Here is a 16,051-nt window from a genome sequence, read left to right as displayed (position 1 = left end):
AGCGGGAGTCCGATAGGCCAGCAAGGCGAGATTCTTCATGTATTTGCTCCTAGGAGGTAGTAACGTTGTATGGAATTTCGCAGGTGTGAATTATGCGTACGTTTTTGATGGGCAATTTGAGACAATCTAGAAGTGAGGGGACTCTCGCTAGGATAGATAGCGTGTCGCATCTTATTGAGGTGCCTTAGACTGCCGGCTCCCTTCGTAAGCATCACTCAGAGACGTGCGCAGATCTACTCAAATCGCAAAAAGCGGTGCTCAGTGACCACCAGAACGGAAAGGGAAAGCCAAGACGTGGCGTAGAATCAACTAGGTAGGCACGTTCCCGCGGTTATGCGCACTCCATCTGACCCATCCTACCAGTGATGCTGTCCCCTTACCCCGAGCCCACCAAAGTCATCGGCCCCGTTCCTGCACCGGACCATCTGTGTATCCAAGTCACAGCTCCTGTCCTAGGGATGATCCGCTCCGGTTGAGAGGTTAGGAGGATCAAGTTAGCCAAGTGGACCAAGGAACAGACTGCAGAATGCAGCTCGACAATATGAAAGAAGAAGTGGACCCAGTGGGCGAGGGCTGGGTCCACGCTGGGTCGACTTGGCTAACTTGATCCTCCTAACCTCTCAACCAGAACATAGCCCATTCGTTCCACGCCTTTTTCCGCTGGTGGTGGTTCGGCGGGTATGGAATTTGGCGTTGAAGCAGGTACTGACCACAGATGCTGGACTGAGACCATTTCATTTCGAAAATACCACCTGGTGAGGAATGGGTGACGGCAAGGAGACGGGCACGGGCTTGAACACCAACCATGAAGGACACTGTTTGCTTCAGGGAGACTGATGCAGTGATATCATCTTCGGAGGAGATTGATGGCATAAACACAAATGCATCGCGGCCCGGGTTACCCAAAAGAAGCGGAGTGAACACAGCGATCAGGATAAGCGAGAGCCAGGACTCCGGGGCTGGGTGCAAGGAGGAGTTGGCGGTGAATTCCCAGGCATACCACACGATTTCGATTTCAGTGGGAGTGAAGAAAGAGGCTCGGCCTTTGAATCGAGCTTGGATAGCTTCGAGGACGCCCTGGGTCTCATGGTCAAAGCGGCACTTCCGAAGCTTGTCGTATACGCGGGCTTCCTGCTCTTCTCGGAGGCGACGTATCTCGTCACAATCCACGGGCTGTTCGTCGATTTCCAGTAACAGCAAGGTGGTGGCCAACGGACTACACTGCTCACAGTCACAATGGGCAAAGTGACCGGCCAACATTTTGGAGACTTGTGTTCAGCAAAAGTTCGTGAAATCCGATCGTGCTGCTTTTGATTGCAGAATGATAAGTCAAAATGGAAGGTACGAGGAAAGGAGAGACAGAGGCAAGGGTTCGTCTAACTCACCGGTCATTCTCGAGACGACGGTATGTTGAGAATGGAGGTTGAGGAAGGTGGGCAAGGTTAAAATCCAGGTGAACTAGACCATGTCAGCTTGATATTTGCACTCGTGAAGATAGGTGATGGAGGTAGGGGTGAGGTGATACTGAGAATGGGCGTAAAGGATGGGACATACAAGAACTAGAATACTGATCACAGAAACCAGGCTGTTGGAAGTGGCGAGAGAGTAGTGGGTGAAGGGAAGAGAGAAGGAGAGAGGGAGAGGAGAGGTCTCTCAATGATATGCCAGTTTCTGAAGCCTCACAGGAGCCAACCACAAAAATCTAGATACTATCAGCGAACTTAGAGAGTATCATAAGATGGAATCACAGTTCAGTTAAGCTCACTTTCCTTTGACAGCACATGCAGCTCATCCCGATGATCACAACATAATGACAATGAACTCCCTAGAGAATTAAATTCGCTTCACAGTCAATTATGCGACTGAGAGCTGTCTATCCATGACCAGCCCATCTCTCTACTGTTTTCCGGCCGGCTCTGTAAATCCGGTATTACTCGATCAGGCTGATGATACTGGTTGGATCCGGGGAAAAGATGCTGGCGAACCAGCAGAAAGACCACTAGGAGAGGACATCTTTGATATTGACAAGCATTTGCTTTGGGCCTAGGCTGACTTGCACAGACTTGGTCATTTTTTGCATGAAGCCAAGCCAGTGTTTGAGGAGGCATAATGCCGTCCTCTGCCTTGTTTACCAACTGGATCAATAAGTTCATATGTGCAGCTGTTGCTCTGATGCATCGATCGTGATTATAGATAGGACCCAGCGTCCGATTGATGAAGCTGTGGAACCGCTGCGCATCATGCATGCGAGTCGTGAAAGGTTCATTGCTTGATTCAGCCCGGGAGGCTGGCGGTGTTGTTCTTCAGGATAATCAGTAGGCTCTAGCGTGCGATCTTCAAACCTATTTTTGGAAGCGTAATTCTCTCAGGCGTCTGAGGTACTTTACTGTAGCGCTTGCTCAATGTGGCACCGCGTCGTGCCCATAGGGCCAGTCATTTTCCCTAGTTTATGTTAAAAGAATCAGCTCTAGCATGGAGCAGTCAAAGCTCTGAGCAATGACAAGTCCGATCTCGGGGTACCTAACTTGAAACGTGCGTTAGAGTATTAAATCTAAAAGTGAGTTTCTATGAGCGTAGTTGATTGCCATGCTGATGACTCCTGCTACGTTCATCACTGCTATCACGACCGTAGTTATCTCCTACTATCTTCAGTGTCGATATTGCCACTGAATTTGGATTAAAAAAAGTCCATAAAACCATCATCTTTGGAGAATACAGAGGATTTGGCTAGCCCCCGCCGGATTTCTTCCAGGGTTTTGTGGTATCGTGCGCTTTGATCCTCCAATGATTTGAAAGGACTTGCCGTGAAGAAAAGTAAAGTTTCATGATTCCAAGCGAAGGGAGCAACTGCTTGTGCTGTGGATAAGAGCTCGCAGGCAAGTAAGAATGCCTTTAGAAACATGATCACTTTCTCTTCTGGCTGGTTGGGTTGCTTTTCATTGATTGAAGCCTTGGGGCAATTCCTGTATACATCCAAGCTGTTTTATATAGCTAGGGCCCTTTGCTAAGATTTAGCTGGCTGAGACACTTTTATGCCTCGCAATATTCTCCTCTGTGGTTGGTTCAGCCTCGCCCAGCGTAATGCAATTGTCTATTCAATTCGATGCGAGAGCATCCAGTATGCACGCAAACCCAAGGATCTTAAAGAATGGGATACATGCCAGATCCGATGCCGTAGCCATTCCCGAAACCATGTCAAGTACTCCACAAACACGAAGAAAACAAGAAAGAGAAAGAGAAAGGGAATTACCGCCATGCAGGTTCGTATCTTCAAGTAATCCCTCATGCCAGCCTCGTTACTTCTTGTCGCCGTTCGAAGTATTCTCATCTTCAAGGTCAACCATCTCCCGTAGTATGTCCTTCAAGCCACGCACGCCCTCGTCCACAATGGTTTCCGGGATACGCACGTCCACCTCTTCGATATACTTCACCGGGTCATAAGGGGTATTCTCTGAGTGGCTAGCACCGGCAGCATTGCCCTTTTTGGTCCCGTTGGACTTTGATGCTTTTGTCCCATTTGGCGTCGCGTCGCCATTCTTTTCTGAATTTTTTGATCCCAAAGCAGGATGAGCCCTGCCTTCAGCGGAAGCAACGACCGCCTCCATCATATCATCGAAGGTCTCACAGCGACCCGCGCGAAGGAGCTCAGTAGCAAGGTTGGTAATCCTTTCCGTCCATCCCACGCGGTGAAGTGAGCTGAGTAGATTTTCTTGTAGGTCCTCCAGAGCGGATGTAGCAGATAGTTTTGTAAGGAGGTCGGATTCAAGGGCATCGGGGGTAGCCGAGGCGCCGCCGGCGGGGGTAGAGGCTGGCATGGTGGAGAGAGAGAGAGGCTCAGCCGGTTTTCAGGCGGCTGCTAAGCCTGTAGAGGGGGATAAATCTGTCGCAGGAATCGAAGGGAACCAATTTTCCCGTAATCCCTGGGGTATAAACCTTGGAAGAGAGACTTTGTCTGCTTGTTCTGCGGAGCTCGAGGTCGCAGGTTGCGATCCGTCGCACGCGCTAGTAGCTGGCGGGGGAAGGCTTTGCGACACGATTCAACAGCCGGGGAAAAGGGGTCCTGCCCCTGGTATAAACAGTTTTGGTCTCGAAGAAACGGATTAGGATTAACAGGCGGTACCGGAGAGAAAGGTGGTTGCAGCGCGCGAAAAAGTGGATATTGGAGAATGACGATGGTTCCGCGGTCCGGCCTGTCATTGCGGCGATCGCGGTTAGCGCTGAAGCGAGCAGGCCCATGCGACGCGAGATATAAGGGAAATGATGCCACTGGCACAAAACTGGAAGCCCATACTGACCTGATTGGCGCGGCGCACTAGGAAGCGCTGAGTTGAGCCGCGTTGACCCAGCGCAACCCGGGTGGCTTGTTGCGGAGGTCGGGTTGTAGTTGCTCGGACTCGAGGACAGAGAAGGAGAGAACAGGGTCGGCCAAGAGAACAGACACCGGGTTAGAGAAATGCGCCCATCGCACACGCAGAGAATAATCAGCATGCACTGAAGAAGAGCTCTTGCGATTGTCAATTGGCGATATGCGAAGAGGAAGATTCAATCCCTCTCCGATCGGAGGACGATGCAAGGCCAATCGGCATTGAGCACAGGCGATGCGGGCGGTGAATCCAGTCAGTTTGGGGGCGTACATTCACGCAATAGGCAAATACGCCGGACTTTCCGATTATTCAGTTATACGGGAATAGATTGAGTCTTCGCCTGCTAGATTGTATCTCTGTGATTGCCTATTCCAAGCGTCCAATTCACTATCGCAAGTGGCCGGAGGATAGAGTTCATTTTCTTTGCCTAACTATAGGATAGGCACTTGGACGGGCAGCGGCGAAATATGTAGGTGAGTGCTACGAGAGAAGCGTGGTATAATTGTTAACATTCATCCCATCTAGATTTGACTATCTTCCATCTCAAGTCAGACACTTCCGTCTCATTTAGACAACCCTTTCAGATATTTTGGTCTGATTAGGCCTCTTTTCCCCATCTTAATCATTCATTATTCTAGCGTTCTTGCTTAACCTGGATCCGCTCGATTGCAGGACCGGACCTTTCGTATTAATTGAGCACATCCTAAGATCTTGCCTTTATGTGCTTTCTGGCGTAAGCCCCAGACCAAGGTGGTTCTGGAACAGTCTGATCTTGGGGGTTGTGCTACGGGTGGGGACCTCAAAGTTGCCAGCACGTTCTGCACTCTATTTTGCTGATCTTCCGCGAAATCTAAGACATCTGGGGGCAAGCGCAGGGCTTGAGGTAAGCAAACTGTGCTGCCATGTCCCTGCCTGAGAATAATACTCAGTCTAGTTTCGCTAATGGTAGAACTTGGGCTGGGTGATGAGGTTATACTGATTGAGCTCGTTGATCAGTCGGGAAAGGGTTCAAGCGCATCCGAGTCCAGACCTAGTCACGTGCGCGCCATCGATTCGTCCCATTTGCGACGCCGTCTTCGTCGTCAACTTGGACTCAGCTGGCTAATTCCATCGCTGTCGCTTGCTAGCGTCTGAACTCAAGAGCCAGTGTATCTGTTACCCCGATCTACCTTCGCCCAGCCTCCCTGGCGCCGAAAGAACCACTTCCCGTTCCTGGACGAGCTTCCCCGCTCTGCTTCCGCGTTTACCTTCGGCTTCACCCACACCGGCGCCTATCGTCATAAGGGGCTGAGCGACAAGACACACACACACACACACCACCACCTGCAAACATCATTTCGGGCCCTTCAACACTATCTCCTTTGATCCATGCTCTCCTGGCAACGCTCGGGACTTTCTTTCGGTGTTCCTAGCGGCGCGCTCCCATGAGCCAGACCACTCGCCGCATCGCGCCAAAGAATCCTTTTCTCCCGTCAGACTCGCTTGCCAACCCTTCGCTCCGCTTTGGCGGTGGTGCAGGTGCACATTCATCCCACCCAGACTATCGTGCATCTTGAATCGTGAGATTACTCGGCATCATGTCCCTCCAGACCTCTCTTTACCACGCCGATTCCGACGCGGATGACGAGTACGAGCGCAGCGTGATCACCTCCCCGCACCTTCAAACAGACTCCGAGGCTTCTCCTACCGATTCCGACATTCTCTCAACTGAACATACTCCGACGAAGTTCGGAAATGACGGCTCGCGCACCCCGCGAACAATGATCTCAGAATGGACAGCAGACGAATGTGTGGACTTCTTGACGTCACTGGGGCTACTGCAGTACTGCGGCACTTTCCGAGGTGGGTTTAATATATGTAATTACCGACGCGAAAGCTGCTGACAGTATATTCTTTAGAGAATGGAATTGTGGGCGAAGCACTCGTCGCGCTGAAGCACGATGAACTCAAGGAGATGGGAATCAATAGCGTGGGCCATCGGTTGACGATCTTGAAAAGTGTCTATGAGATCAAGACTCGGCAGCATGTGCCCCTTGATGTTGACCACTACATTCCACTCTGTATGTCTTTCTTACCTTCGGCCATCCACCTTAGGCTCTGGCTAACCTTCCATTATAGCTGCGGATCAGAGCATGAACGAGAATGCTACACAGGATGATATCGCCCGCTTGATCCAGTCAATCCAACGCCGTGACGAAAAGATCATGTCGGTTGAGGCAGAAATGCATCGCCTCGCGGAGGATTATAGACGTTTAAGAGAAGAAATACTGCCGGCCATCAAAATCGCCAAGGATCGATCCCAGCCACTACCTCCCCCGTCTTCGCTGGGGCCATCTTCAGACACATATCATGACAGCACAACACTCATATCACCCTCACAACTCACTCTTGTCGACAATTCTACCAGTGCGAAATTGCACCGAGCTTTCTCGAAGCGCACCTATACCGGAGGCACCACGCCAAAGAATAGCTCTCCCACGCACATCCCACCTTCTGTGTATGAAGGACGGAATTACCATGAGAACCAAAATCTCGACCCATCCGCGGCGGCTGTGGCTGCTTCGTCTCACCTGACCGCCTCGATGAATGGAGGCCTTCAACATTCCCCGGGCGTCCCGTCACCGACCTCTCCCAACACACATACGTCCCAACACCAAACGCTGAATCCGCGATCCTATTCTCAGCCTAGCTCTGCTGGTCGTAGCATACATGACCACGCAGAGGATATACCACCTCGGGCTTCATCGCGAACCGACCGGCTTACCCCAAGCCAGCAACCTTCCCGCACAGACACACCTTCCGGGGCACGGGTTGAATCACAGGCACCACCTGGTCAACCATCCAGCGTGGAAATATTCAAGTCTTTCCGTGTTTCCTGGGATGATCCATGCTACAAAGTGCTACCCGCTGCGCTGAAGAAGTACAATATCCACTCTGATCCCAAACTCTACGCACTGTATATCGTGTACGGAGACCAGGAACGATGCTTGGCGTTGGATGAGAAACCTCTTATCCTCTTCAAGCAGCTTGAAAAGGAAGGGCGGAAACCGATGTTCATGCTCCGGAAGATCCACCCGGATAATCCAACGTACCCAATCCCAGGGTCGGCCCCCAGCAGCGCAGGATTTGAAGGTGGGCGGCAGGCGCAGATAAATTTACCAGGAGGTGTTCTGTGATTTGCTCTCCTCTCTCATAAGCATGCATTTGCTTCTGTGCCTTGAAGATACCCGGTGACTTGTGGCAATGCCTTGTATGTGTCTTTCTGTTGGTTGCATCTGGTTTCACTGGTTTTAGTGGGACTTACTTATTCTTGAGTCGACGGCTCTCTTGGTGTTATGAGTCCCTACGGATGGTTGGCATTCTACCATAAACCTTTTGTGGGTGATTCAGGCGTTTGGCTCTACTGTGCACATTATCTGTTGCGTCAGATTGGTCGTCTTCACTATCCCGCATCTTGCATAAGCCTTGCTCTTCTGTTCCTAGATATTCTTGCCCCCGGGCCTCAAGACTTGAATATAAATGGCGCATCACCTGTGACGTATACATGTCATCCATCTGCTTCTACCAATTTTAAACCCTGTAGATGCTTTTACTGCTTTGTTCCAGCTCAAGTCTATACCCGGTCACTCATTATCACCACGTGACAGCGTGTCTATCCGGCACGCGTCGATAAGCCCGGCCATTTCCCCTCGCGCATTCGCGACATCGCACTAAATGGGCTGGGATCAAGTCATCCAGGACTCCGACGAGGACGAGCCTCTTATGGAGGATGAGGCTCCGACCTCAATTGGACCACTGCAAGGTCACGAGTCCCCGAAGCAACAGCTTTTTGACAACCTGGACTGTCATGTCGCGGAACAACAAGCAAGATACCCAATCGACCAACCAGCAGCTAGGGAAGTCAGCACGGAACCGCAGCTAAGCGTCAATTTCGACCAATTCTTGCAGTCACAGGAATTGTCGCAGTCGGCAATTACTTCGTCGCAGCTGCGCCGGGAGGAACGCTGGATTCCCTCGACTGGGGACGGCGGGGGTGGATCAATTGGTGCGTTGCAGTCACAATACGGTTGTCTTTCACGACTGCTGAACCGTTCATCAAATACACAGCATGCGCACTAACACGACTAGGTACAGGGGCGATGATGACCGAGATCGGGCGTGCACAACGGCGACTACTCAATGACGACTCCACGAGCAGTGTCCAACCTCTTCCCTCCACCGCCACTCCATACCAGAGCGAGATCTCCCTACCCGGCTCGTTTCCTACACTTCCGACCTACCAATACCAGCATACCAACGAGACTGTCAAGAAGACTTTGAACGACAATTTCGCGTATAGTCGGCCAGCCCTAGATGCCTCGTACGAGGCGACCCAGCTTGTTCCCCAGATCCATACGAACATCTATGAATACAGCACACCTGCAGACTCGAATGATGTAGAATTGCCGTATGGCGACTCGAACGAACGGGCCGCGACATTCTCTACGTCCGTCCAACCACCTGAGGGCGTATGCGCAAATCAAGAGCACAAGTTGTCCCAACGGTCCAAATCTATGCAGTCGCAACCATGGTCTCCGCATGACACCGAGCCTTTATCATCCGTTGTTTCCCCTGGATTGAACAGATCCAAAAGCGAAAATGCCAAGTCTGCTCTCATGTCACCGCAGCATTCTCCGACCAGCGCGTACGATGAGCTTTCTCTTTCCGTTGTTGCGCCTGTAACGGCACTGGAGCCTTCCACTGTCAAGAAGAAGCGTGGCCGCCCGAAGAAGCATTCCTTGCCGGAGCATGATGAAGATGATGAGCTTGCAGCGCCTCGGGATTACGGGTTTGAACTCAGTAAGGCGGCTGAAAAGCGGCGACCTGGGCGTCCTCGCAAGAATTCAGAAGCAGCGACTGGCAAGACAGAAATCACCGAGATCGCCGCCGATGGAGACGAGCCTTCAAATAATGAAGTCAAGGCAAATAGTGGGCCAGGGCTTATGGTCGTCCTTCCTGTTGCTCTGGGTGGACTGAGCAAAGGGACGGTACGGGCAGCAGAGTCCGGAAAGTGGGCTACAAAGGAGCCCAAGAAAATGAAAGTCAAAAGAAGCAAGACCGCCTCGACCGTGCTGGACAAGTCTCATGGAGCGGATTTTGAGGACGATGTCATATGGGTAGACTCGAGACCTCTCCAAGTGGATGAGAACAACACCGCCGAGCTAGTAGCCGGTGCCCCCCTGCAGGCGCAAAATGATCCCAATGGAGCCAGCACTGACGAAGCGCCTGGGCCGAAAAAGCGCGGGCGTAAGCGAAAGAAGACTGCCGAGCAGCTCGGATCTGAAGCTGCGCCAGCATCAAAAGACCAACAGCAACCCCCAGAGGCTGAAGCCACCGCTTCAAACAACGCCCCCACAGACACAAGCACATTGAACCCGGACCCGGAACCTCAAAATGAACCCACAGAGCCTGTCAAAGAGGATAATCCTCGTCAACCCGAGTCCACTACTTTTAACACAGTCCCATGCGAACCTCTCCCACAAACGCCACAGCCGACAAAAGGAAAAGATATCAACTCAACAACAGCAAAGGATTCCCACAAGGGACCAACCAAGCACAGCCCGATACTGTCCACAACTAAAGTGCCGTATCGCGTCGGTTTGAGCAAGCGGGCTCGGATTGCGCCTCTGCTGAAGGTCGTGCGGAAATGATAGAACTTAATCGGCAGCGCTGCTTACGACACTCTGGTGGTACTGGCCTGGTTTCTTGTTGTAATGCTGCTTATTTTATTAGTATACCCCTTGATTTGCATTAACCTGATATTCTCCTATCTGATTTACTACTCGGGAAGACCTTTGCCACTGAGGATGTTGTTTACGTATTGGGTATCGTGCATTGTCAATTGTGCTTATACGCAGGACAACGGTTGGCAGTCCCCTATCTCCTTCGGTATAGAGGACTAAAGTAGTTAGTAACTAGTTAATCTTGTGGTTCAGTATAGATATATGTATATTGACCTCCAGTCTGGGACCCCCCTCAATACTGTAGTTATAAGCCCTTCTTGATCAGTACTGTACGAACGAGGAAAATCCACTAGCTCATACTAAACCTAACTAGAATGTAATAAAAAAGATGAGTTGAGCTGAACTTTAGGTGCTTATCGGTCTTATCATCACGTTATAGCTAAGCTCCCCTAAAAGATGGGCCGAGCCGACCTGTAAACTCTGCTTGGACCTACTTAAGGGCCAGCTCTGCTATGGTAACTCCCTACTTTGCAACGTCACTTTCCATTTGACACTGTTATGTCTGAATCAAACACGGATGGAGAGGCTCTTAACCAGCTGCAAGTCGAACAGGGCTGGCTTCTTGACAAAATCGATGAGTTACGCAACATTGGCATTAGCGGTCTTGTTGACCTGCCACAGCTGATAGTTTGTGGTAACCAATCAAGTGGGAAGAGCTCCGTTCTAGAAGCTATATCCCGTGTACGCTTTCCAGTGAAAAGCAACATCTGTACCCGATTTGCCACCGAGGTCAGCCTGCGACGCCATCCAGTAACCCGTTTCAAAATTTCCATCGAGCCTGGACCTTCGCGGGCGACTGAGGCGGACCGACGGAAAGTTATAGAGTTTGCTCCAGAGGCTTTTACAAACAGCGACCAACTGCCAACGCTGATCGAGCAAGCCAAAGAATGCATGGGTATTGAGAGTGAGAAAGGAGTCAGCGACGACATTCTCAAAATTGAGATATCTGGTCCCCACAAACCGGAGCTGACGCTTGTGGATCTCCCCGGCCTTTACTACTCAACAAGTACCAACCAAGGAGCTGAAGGGATCAGAATTGCTCGTAGCCTCACAGAGCAATACATGAAAAACCCTCGCAGTATTATCTTGGCCACTGTGTCCGCTAAGGCCGACTATCACCTTCAAGAGGTTCTCAATATTGCGGCAACCTTTGACCCGACCCGCGACAGAACGATTGGCATTATCACCCAGCCGGATACGCTGGCACAGCATTCCGAAGACGAAGATTTTTGGCTGCAAATCGCAAAGAATGAAAAAGTGCGCCTGCAGCTTGGGTGGCATGTGTTGCGGAACCGGTCTTTTGAGACTTATGACGCCTCCGATGACGATCGAGACAGCAACGAAAAGGAATTCTTCAACCGGGGAAGGTGGAGCACGGTGGCCAGGGACTGTGTTGGAATCGATAGCCTGAGACGTCGACTCAGCGGCATCTTGTTAAAACATATTCGGCACAACCTTCCAAGCTTGATCGAAGATATCGAAAGAAAGTTGCTTGATCGGCAGACAAGACTAGCAAAACTTGGTGCTCCTCGATCGACCCTTCAACAGCAGAAGGGATTTCTGCTTGCCTTGAGCAGCAACTTTGAGCGTATCACCAATCAGGCTTTGATTGGAATGTACACGGATGGTTTCTTTGGCGAGCTTGGTAATTCCCATTCTTCCCCTCTCTCCGACCCTCGCCGTCTTCGTGCTATTATTCGTCAGTTGAATGAATATTTTGCGGAAGCCATGGAAAGAATTGGTTGCAAATATTCCATCTTCGGAGCCAATGAACAGAAGGTTGATTTTACCTTCTTGTCCAACCCTTATGCGCCACTCAGACATCCGCCGGTCAAGTATCGGCAAGATCTCGAGAAAGAGGTAGATCAACAGGCTCGCCAAAATCGTGGAATTGAACTACCAGGAACCGCCAATCAGCTTTTGGTCGGCAGTCTTTTTCGAGACCAGTCGCAACCGTGGGAAGAAATTGCGCGGTTCCACTTAGTGAGGGTGTGGGAGACAGTGGGTAAATTCGTCGATTTAGCCTTGCAACACCTAACGGACGAACATACCTACCAGCTCTTGTTGGGTACCATTCTTGCTCCAAAACTTCAAAGCGTAAAGGAAGGCCTGCTTTCAAAGCTTGATGAGTTGACAGCATACAACAAGCGAGGACACCCCCTCCCTCTTGGCAAAAGCTTCCTCCAGCGAATCCACAAGTCCCGGGCTGATCGGCAGGGCATGTCATTGGAGAATGCTCTCGGGCAAAAAGTGGCAAGAAAGGACGGAGGATATGCATTGTCGGACATTAGGTCAGCCGTTGACAACTTGGGCAAAACTGAGGATGAGTTCGCTGCGGCCGAAGTTATCGACCAGATGCAAGCATACTACGATGTAAGTGAATAGGACCGGCATTTGATTTTCAAAGGCAATAAAGCTAATATTTGCAGACGGCGATTATAACATTCATTGATAATGTTGCAACATTGGGGATTGAAAATTGCCTTCTTTGCCCTTTGAGCGGCATTCTAACAAGCCAGACGATCAACAACATGGAAGACAAACAAGTCAAGGACTTGGCTGGGGAGGCTTCCTTCATAACAGAGGAGCGTGACCGTCTGATCCGAGAACAAGAAAAGCTGCAAAACAGCTTGATTGTTCTAAATCAATGCAAAATACAGAAGAAGCCTAGCTCGAACCTCTTTACCGCAGGGTCTCACACATCTGCAGGGGTTCCTCAACAGACAGTCACTGCTCAGTCTTCGAAACAGACCGCTGCAAGATCCAATGGAGATACTATCCTCAACCCTGGTTTAAACCCAACCTTGAACCCCGGTGCCAATGGTTTTGGTCAGCAACAAAAATCCCTGCCCATTGGTTCCCCCTCAATGCGCTCTGGAGAAAGCTTTGGCACCTCGGGGGTTGGGACTGCAAATACGCAGAATAAAGGGCTGTTTGGAGGAAATGATGGGTTCAACAAGGCACCCAACGGCGCTCTATTCACTAAAAGGTAGCTTGCATTTAATTTCCCATGTGGCATATTCTCAGGGGTTATGAATTTTTCGCTATCGTATGCTGGAGCTGTCATCAGTCTTTTTCCTTTTCATTCAGACTTTTCTGTTACCCAGCGCAGATTTCTATTCAGATTCAATATCGCAATATACGGTTTTCGGTGCAATTGAGAAGTTTATTGTAAGGTGGCTGACGTATACACTTCCTTCATAGTGATTTTTTCTATCAGGAATTCGATTCTGGCACAACACAGAACAACAATTACATGAGCATCAGCGCGGCACGAGAATTTAGTGCGGTGTCCCACGAGGTAATGTTACATTTCTCACAATATTTAGCGAATGACTCCTAATGTTTAAATAGGAATTACGATTGAGGCATTACTAGGCAATGGGATACACAAATGTGGAGGCCAAGAAGCTGGATACCATGTAATTTCCTCGCGTTCTCTAGAACCATGTACAAGCAACTTCGATGCGATGTCTTTGATCTTAAGGTTCCTGGGTTTCCGATCAAGAAAATCACACTGCTCGATCCGAAAAGATTAGCAGCTACACAATACATGCGACCGATGAAAACCTGGCCACTATCGATAATCGAGAAAGAACAGAAAGATTTACGGTCTCACTGTGGAAAACACCAAGGCTATCGTTATGATGGATTGTGGTGTGGGATATGCCTTACAACAGAGGTTCGGAGAACAGTAGACACTCATTCAGGGGTGAAGCTACCTCATCTATTCATGAGTCTCAATCCACAAAGGCATCAAATAATGAATGACGGGTGGGAGACCACAGTGCGTAAGTAAAAATATAAACTCAAAGTCCCCAAGCTCGGAGCTTCGTCAAAAACACACTATCACGCCCATCCTATCAACAACCCGACTGGCGAGCCGATCATATCCACAAAGCTACGATGAGGGCCAGCACTAACGACGTGACAGCCGCAGTCCTAACGGATCGAACGCTGGAGTCTGCTTCAGATTTGCCACTCCTCCCTTCAGAGAAATCTGGGTCCCAAGCGTCGCCGTTTGAGGGCATCTGAACCGCGCAGTACCCAGCTTCCTTCTTGCAGCCAAAGCCGCAGTGAGTGGTGGAATTTCCACAAAGGTTCATGCTGCCACAGCACAATCCGAAAGGCGAGCCAAGACAGGTATAGTTTGCGCCACAGGTGCCATCAGCGGATATTTGCTGCGCAATATTGAACTTTTTCGGGCCTTTCTTTGGGATTTTGCTCTTATTCATGTGCCCGGACCAGCGGACGTCTCTGCGATACCAGTTATCGCGGGGGTCACGGAGGCAGTCGCCGACAGTGACCGGCCGGTAACCAAGTCTCCCACTCGTTTCCAGCATGTGCTCGGTGAGGTTATGGACGGTCTGTTCGTGTGCATCGTGCGCGATGACCAACCAAGACTTCGTAGCTGGACTTCCAGTAGACAGGGCGCGATCAAAAATGTCCTTTGAAAGCTGGATGAGGTACGGACTGTCGTTCTTGTAATCATCCGTGTCGATATCGTACAGAGTGATATGGTATCCTAGATCGCCCAGATCCTCGGGACAACCTGAACCGGGGATACAACTAGAGTAGGGGGGACGCATGTAAGTAGGGAAGCTGCCCATGATATTCCGAATCGCAACCTCGTTCTTGAGCATCTGCTCATGACGCTGTTGGCTTGTCACCTTACTGAGGTCCTCGTGTGACCAAGTGTGACTCGCAATTTGATGGCCACTGAGAGTCATTCGCTCAATCAATTCGGCCCAGGGCAAACTCGGGTCATCAATAGCCCCCTTGCCATTGTTGATACCAGTGATAAAAAAAGTTGCTGGCGCTTCGTACCGATCGAGGAGGTCAAGGAGGTCACCGGTGTAACGAGTCGGACCGTCATCGAAAGTAAAAGCAATCGTCCCAGGAACTGTGCAGGAGCGAATCTGTTGCGGACCATAAGGAACCTGGCCGATGTGAGGTCGAAGGATTTCCTTCGTGGGTGGTCCCTTCGGGGCTTTGTTGGAATCACAGTTGCCAAAGTCAATCATGCACTCGGGAGAACGGCAGTGAGCCTTGGTGGTTCCGCAGAAGCCTGGTATCCAGACCATGTAAGTGACTCGAACCATCAAACAGGGTGCATGACTTGGCCTACCTGCACCGGAGCAGCAAGTACCACTGGGGCATTTGCCCCATTTCGGACCGCATTTGTAGTCGAGCTGTTTGGTGACACCGCTGATGGCGCGCAACCTCAGATGAACACCCTCAGATTGATCCTCGCCATTCGCAGACACAGACTGTTCGTAAAACGGGTTGGGCACAGAAGTTTGTATCGACTCTGGCTGGGGTTGGCCTTGGATAGTTGCGGGCTCTTCGAGGACGACGACCGTTTGGTGCACCGTTCTGAGGTCGAGACAGCTATAAGATAGACCGACTTGAAGAGCGAGGATAATTAGAAGCCGATGCAAATGCATCGTGAAATCCAGATAACGAGGAGTAAGAGAAGTATAATATGTAAGGTAACCCGGGTATGCAAACAAGAGGATGGATGTGGAGGACAGAAATGTGTCGAACGAAGATTGGACATGGTCCTGACTGCAAGGTAGTTAAGAGAGGAAGGCGGGTAATACGAGGAAGCCACGAGGAGGAGCCGCAAGCAAAATTGGCATTGACGGTTTCTAACATAGCTATTTGTAAAGCCACGAAGGGCGGGCACGCCTGGGGCTTGGGGCGCCTTCAGATGTACTCCATGGAAATGCAATGGCTTTTCACCTTGAGACGGTTGGATAAGATGATGGTGTGTGTGGATGAAAGAAACGGTCAACATGGGTATCGTTAAAAAATGGTCACGCTGGACACCATGTGTACCCTGGTCGCGGCGTTTAGCTCGGCCAGTCCTTCAAAAAAGCAGCTGCGCCTGGCAAACCCAGC

General features: G+C 50.5%; 7 protein-coding genes across 7 annotated transcripts; 3 read left to right on the top strand and 4 right to left on the bottom strand.

The window, feature by feature from the left end:
* Positions 1 to 612: 612 nt before the first annotated feature.
* Positions 613 to 1,260, bottom strand: N7482_006572 (uncharacterized protein; the record flags this gene model as incomplete). Its single annotated transcript, XM_056688697.1, has 1 exon — positions 613 to 1,260. One exon carries the CDS (start codon positions 1,258 to 1,260, stop codon positions 613 to 615), a length of 648 nt encoding a protein of 215 aa, XP_056541126.1.
* Positions 1,261 to 3,296: 2,036 nt separating this feature from the next.
* Positions 3,297 to 3,815, bottom strand: N7482_006571 (uncharacterized protein; the record flags this gene model as incomplete). The annotated part of the gene is made up of 1 exon (XM_056688696.1): positions 3,297 to 3,815. The coding sequence occupies one exon, from the start codon at positions 3,813 to 3,815 to the stop codon at positions 3,297 to 3,299; it is 519 nt and encodes a 172-aa protein (XP_056541125.1).
* A 497-nt stretch (positions 3,816 to 4,312) lies between these two features.
* N7482_006570 (uncharacterized protein) lies at positions 4,313 to 4,636 on the bottom strand (the record flags this gene model as incomplete). Its single annotated transcript, XM_056688695.1, has 1 exon — positions 4,313 to 4,636. The coding sequence occupies one exon, from the start codon at positions 4,634 to 4,636 to the stop codon at positions 4,313 to 4,315; it is 324 nt and encodes a 107-aa protein (XP_056541124.1).
* A 1,305-nt stretch (positions 4,637 to 5,941) lies between these two features.
* N7482_006569 (adaptor protein STE50) lies at positions 5,942 to 7,540 on the top strand (the record flags this gene model as incomplete). Its single annotated transcript, XM_056688694.1, has 3 exons — positions 5,942 to 6,206; positions 6,263 to 6,424; positions 6,483 to 7,540. The coding sequence occupies 3 exons, from the start codon at positions 5,942 to 5,944 to the stop codon at positions 7,538 to 7,540; spliced, it is 1,485 nt and encodes a 494-aa protein (XP_056541123.1).
* Positions 7,541 to 8,078: 538 nt separating this feature from the next.
* Positions 8,079 to 10,054, top strand: N7482_006568 (uncharacterized protein; the record flags this gene model as incomplete). Its single annotated transcript, XM_056688693.1, has 2 exons — positions 8,079 to 8,409; positions 8,499 to 10,054. The coding sequence occupies 2 exons, from the start codon at positions 8,079 to 8,081 to the stop codon at positions 10,052 to 10,054; spliced, it is 1,887 nt and encodes a 628-aa protein (XP_056541122.1).
* A 591-nt stretch (positions 10,055 to 10,645) lies between these two features.
* Positions 10,646 to 13,140, top strand: N7482_006567 (uncharacterized protein; the record flags this gene model as incomplete). The annotated part of the gene is made up of 2 exons (XM_056688692.1): positions 10,646 to 12,520; positions 12,577 to 13,140. 2 exons carry the CDS (start codon positions 10,646 to 10,648, stop codon positions 13,138 to 13,140), a joined length of 2,439 nt encoding a protein of 812 aa, XP_056541121.1.
* An 894-nt stretch (positions 13,141 to 14,034) lies between these two features.
* Positions 14,035 to 15,594, bottom strand: N7482_006566 (chitin deacetylase CDA6; the record flags this gene model as incomplete). The annotated part of the gene is made up of 1 exon (XM_056688691.1): positions 14,035 to 15,594. One exon carries the CDS (start codon positions 15,592 to 15,594, stop codon positions 14,035 to 14,037), a length of 1,560 nt encoding a protein of 519 aa, XP_056541120.1.
* Positions 15,595 to 16,051: the final 457 nt, after the last annotated feature.

This window comes from Penicillium canariense (assembly GCF_028826845.1).
Source record: "Penicillium canariense strain IBT 26290 chromosome Unknown utg000004l_segment0_segment0, whole genome shotgun sequence".
NCBI classification, from domain to species: Eukaryota; Fungi; Ascomycota; class Eurotiomycetes; order Eurotiales; family Aspergillaceae; genus Penicillium; species Penicillium canariense.
This window is presented reverse-complemented; position numbering and strand designations above follow the sequence as displayed.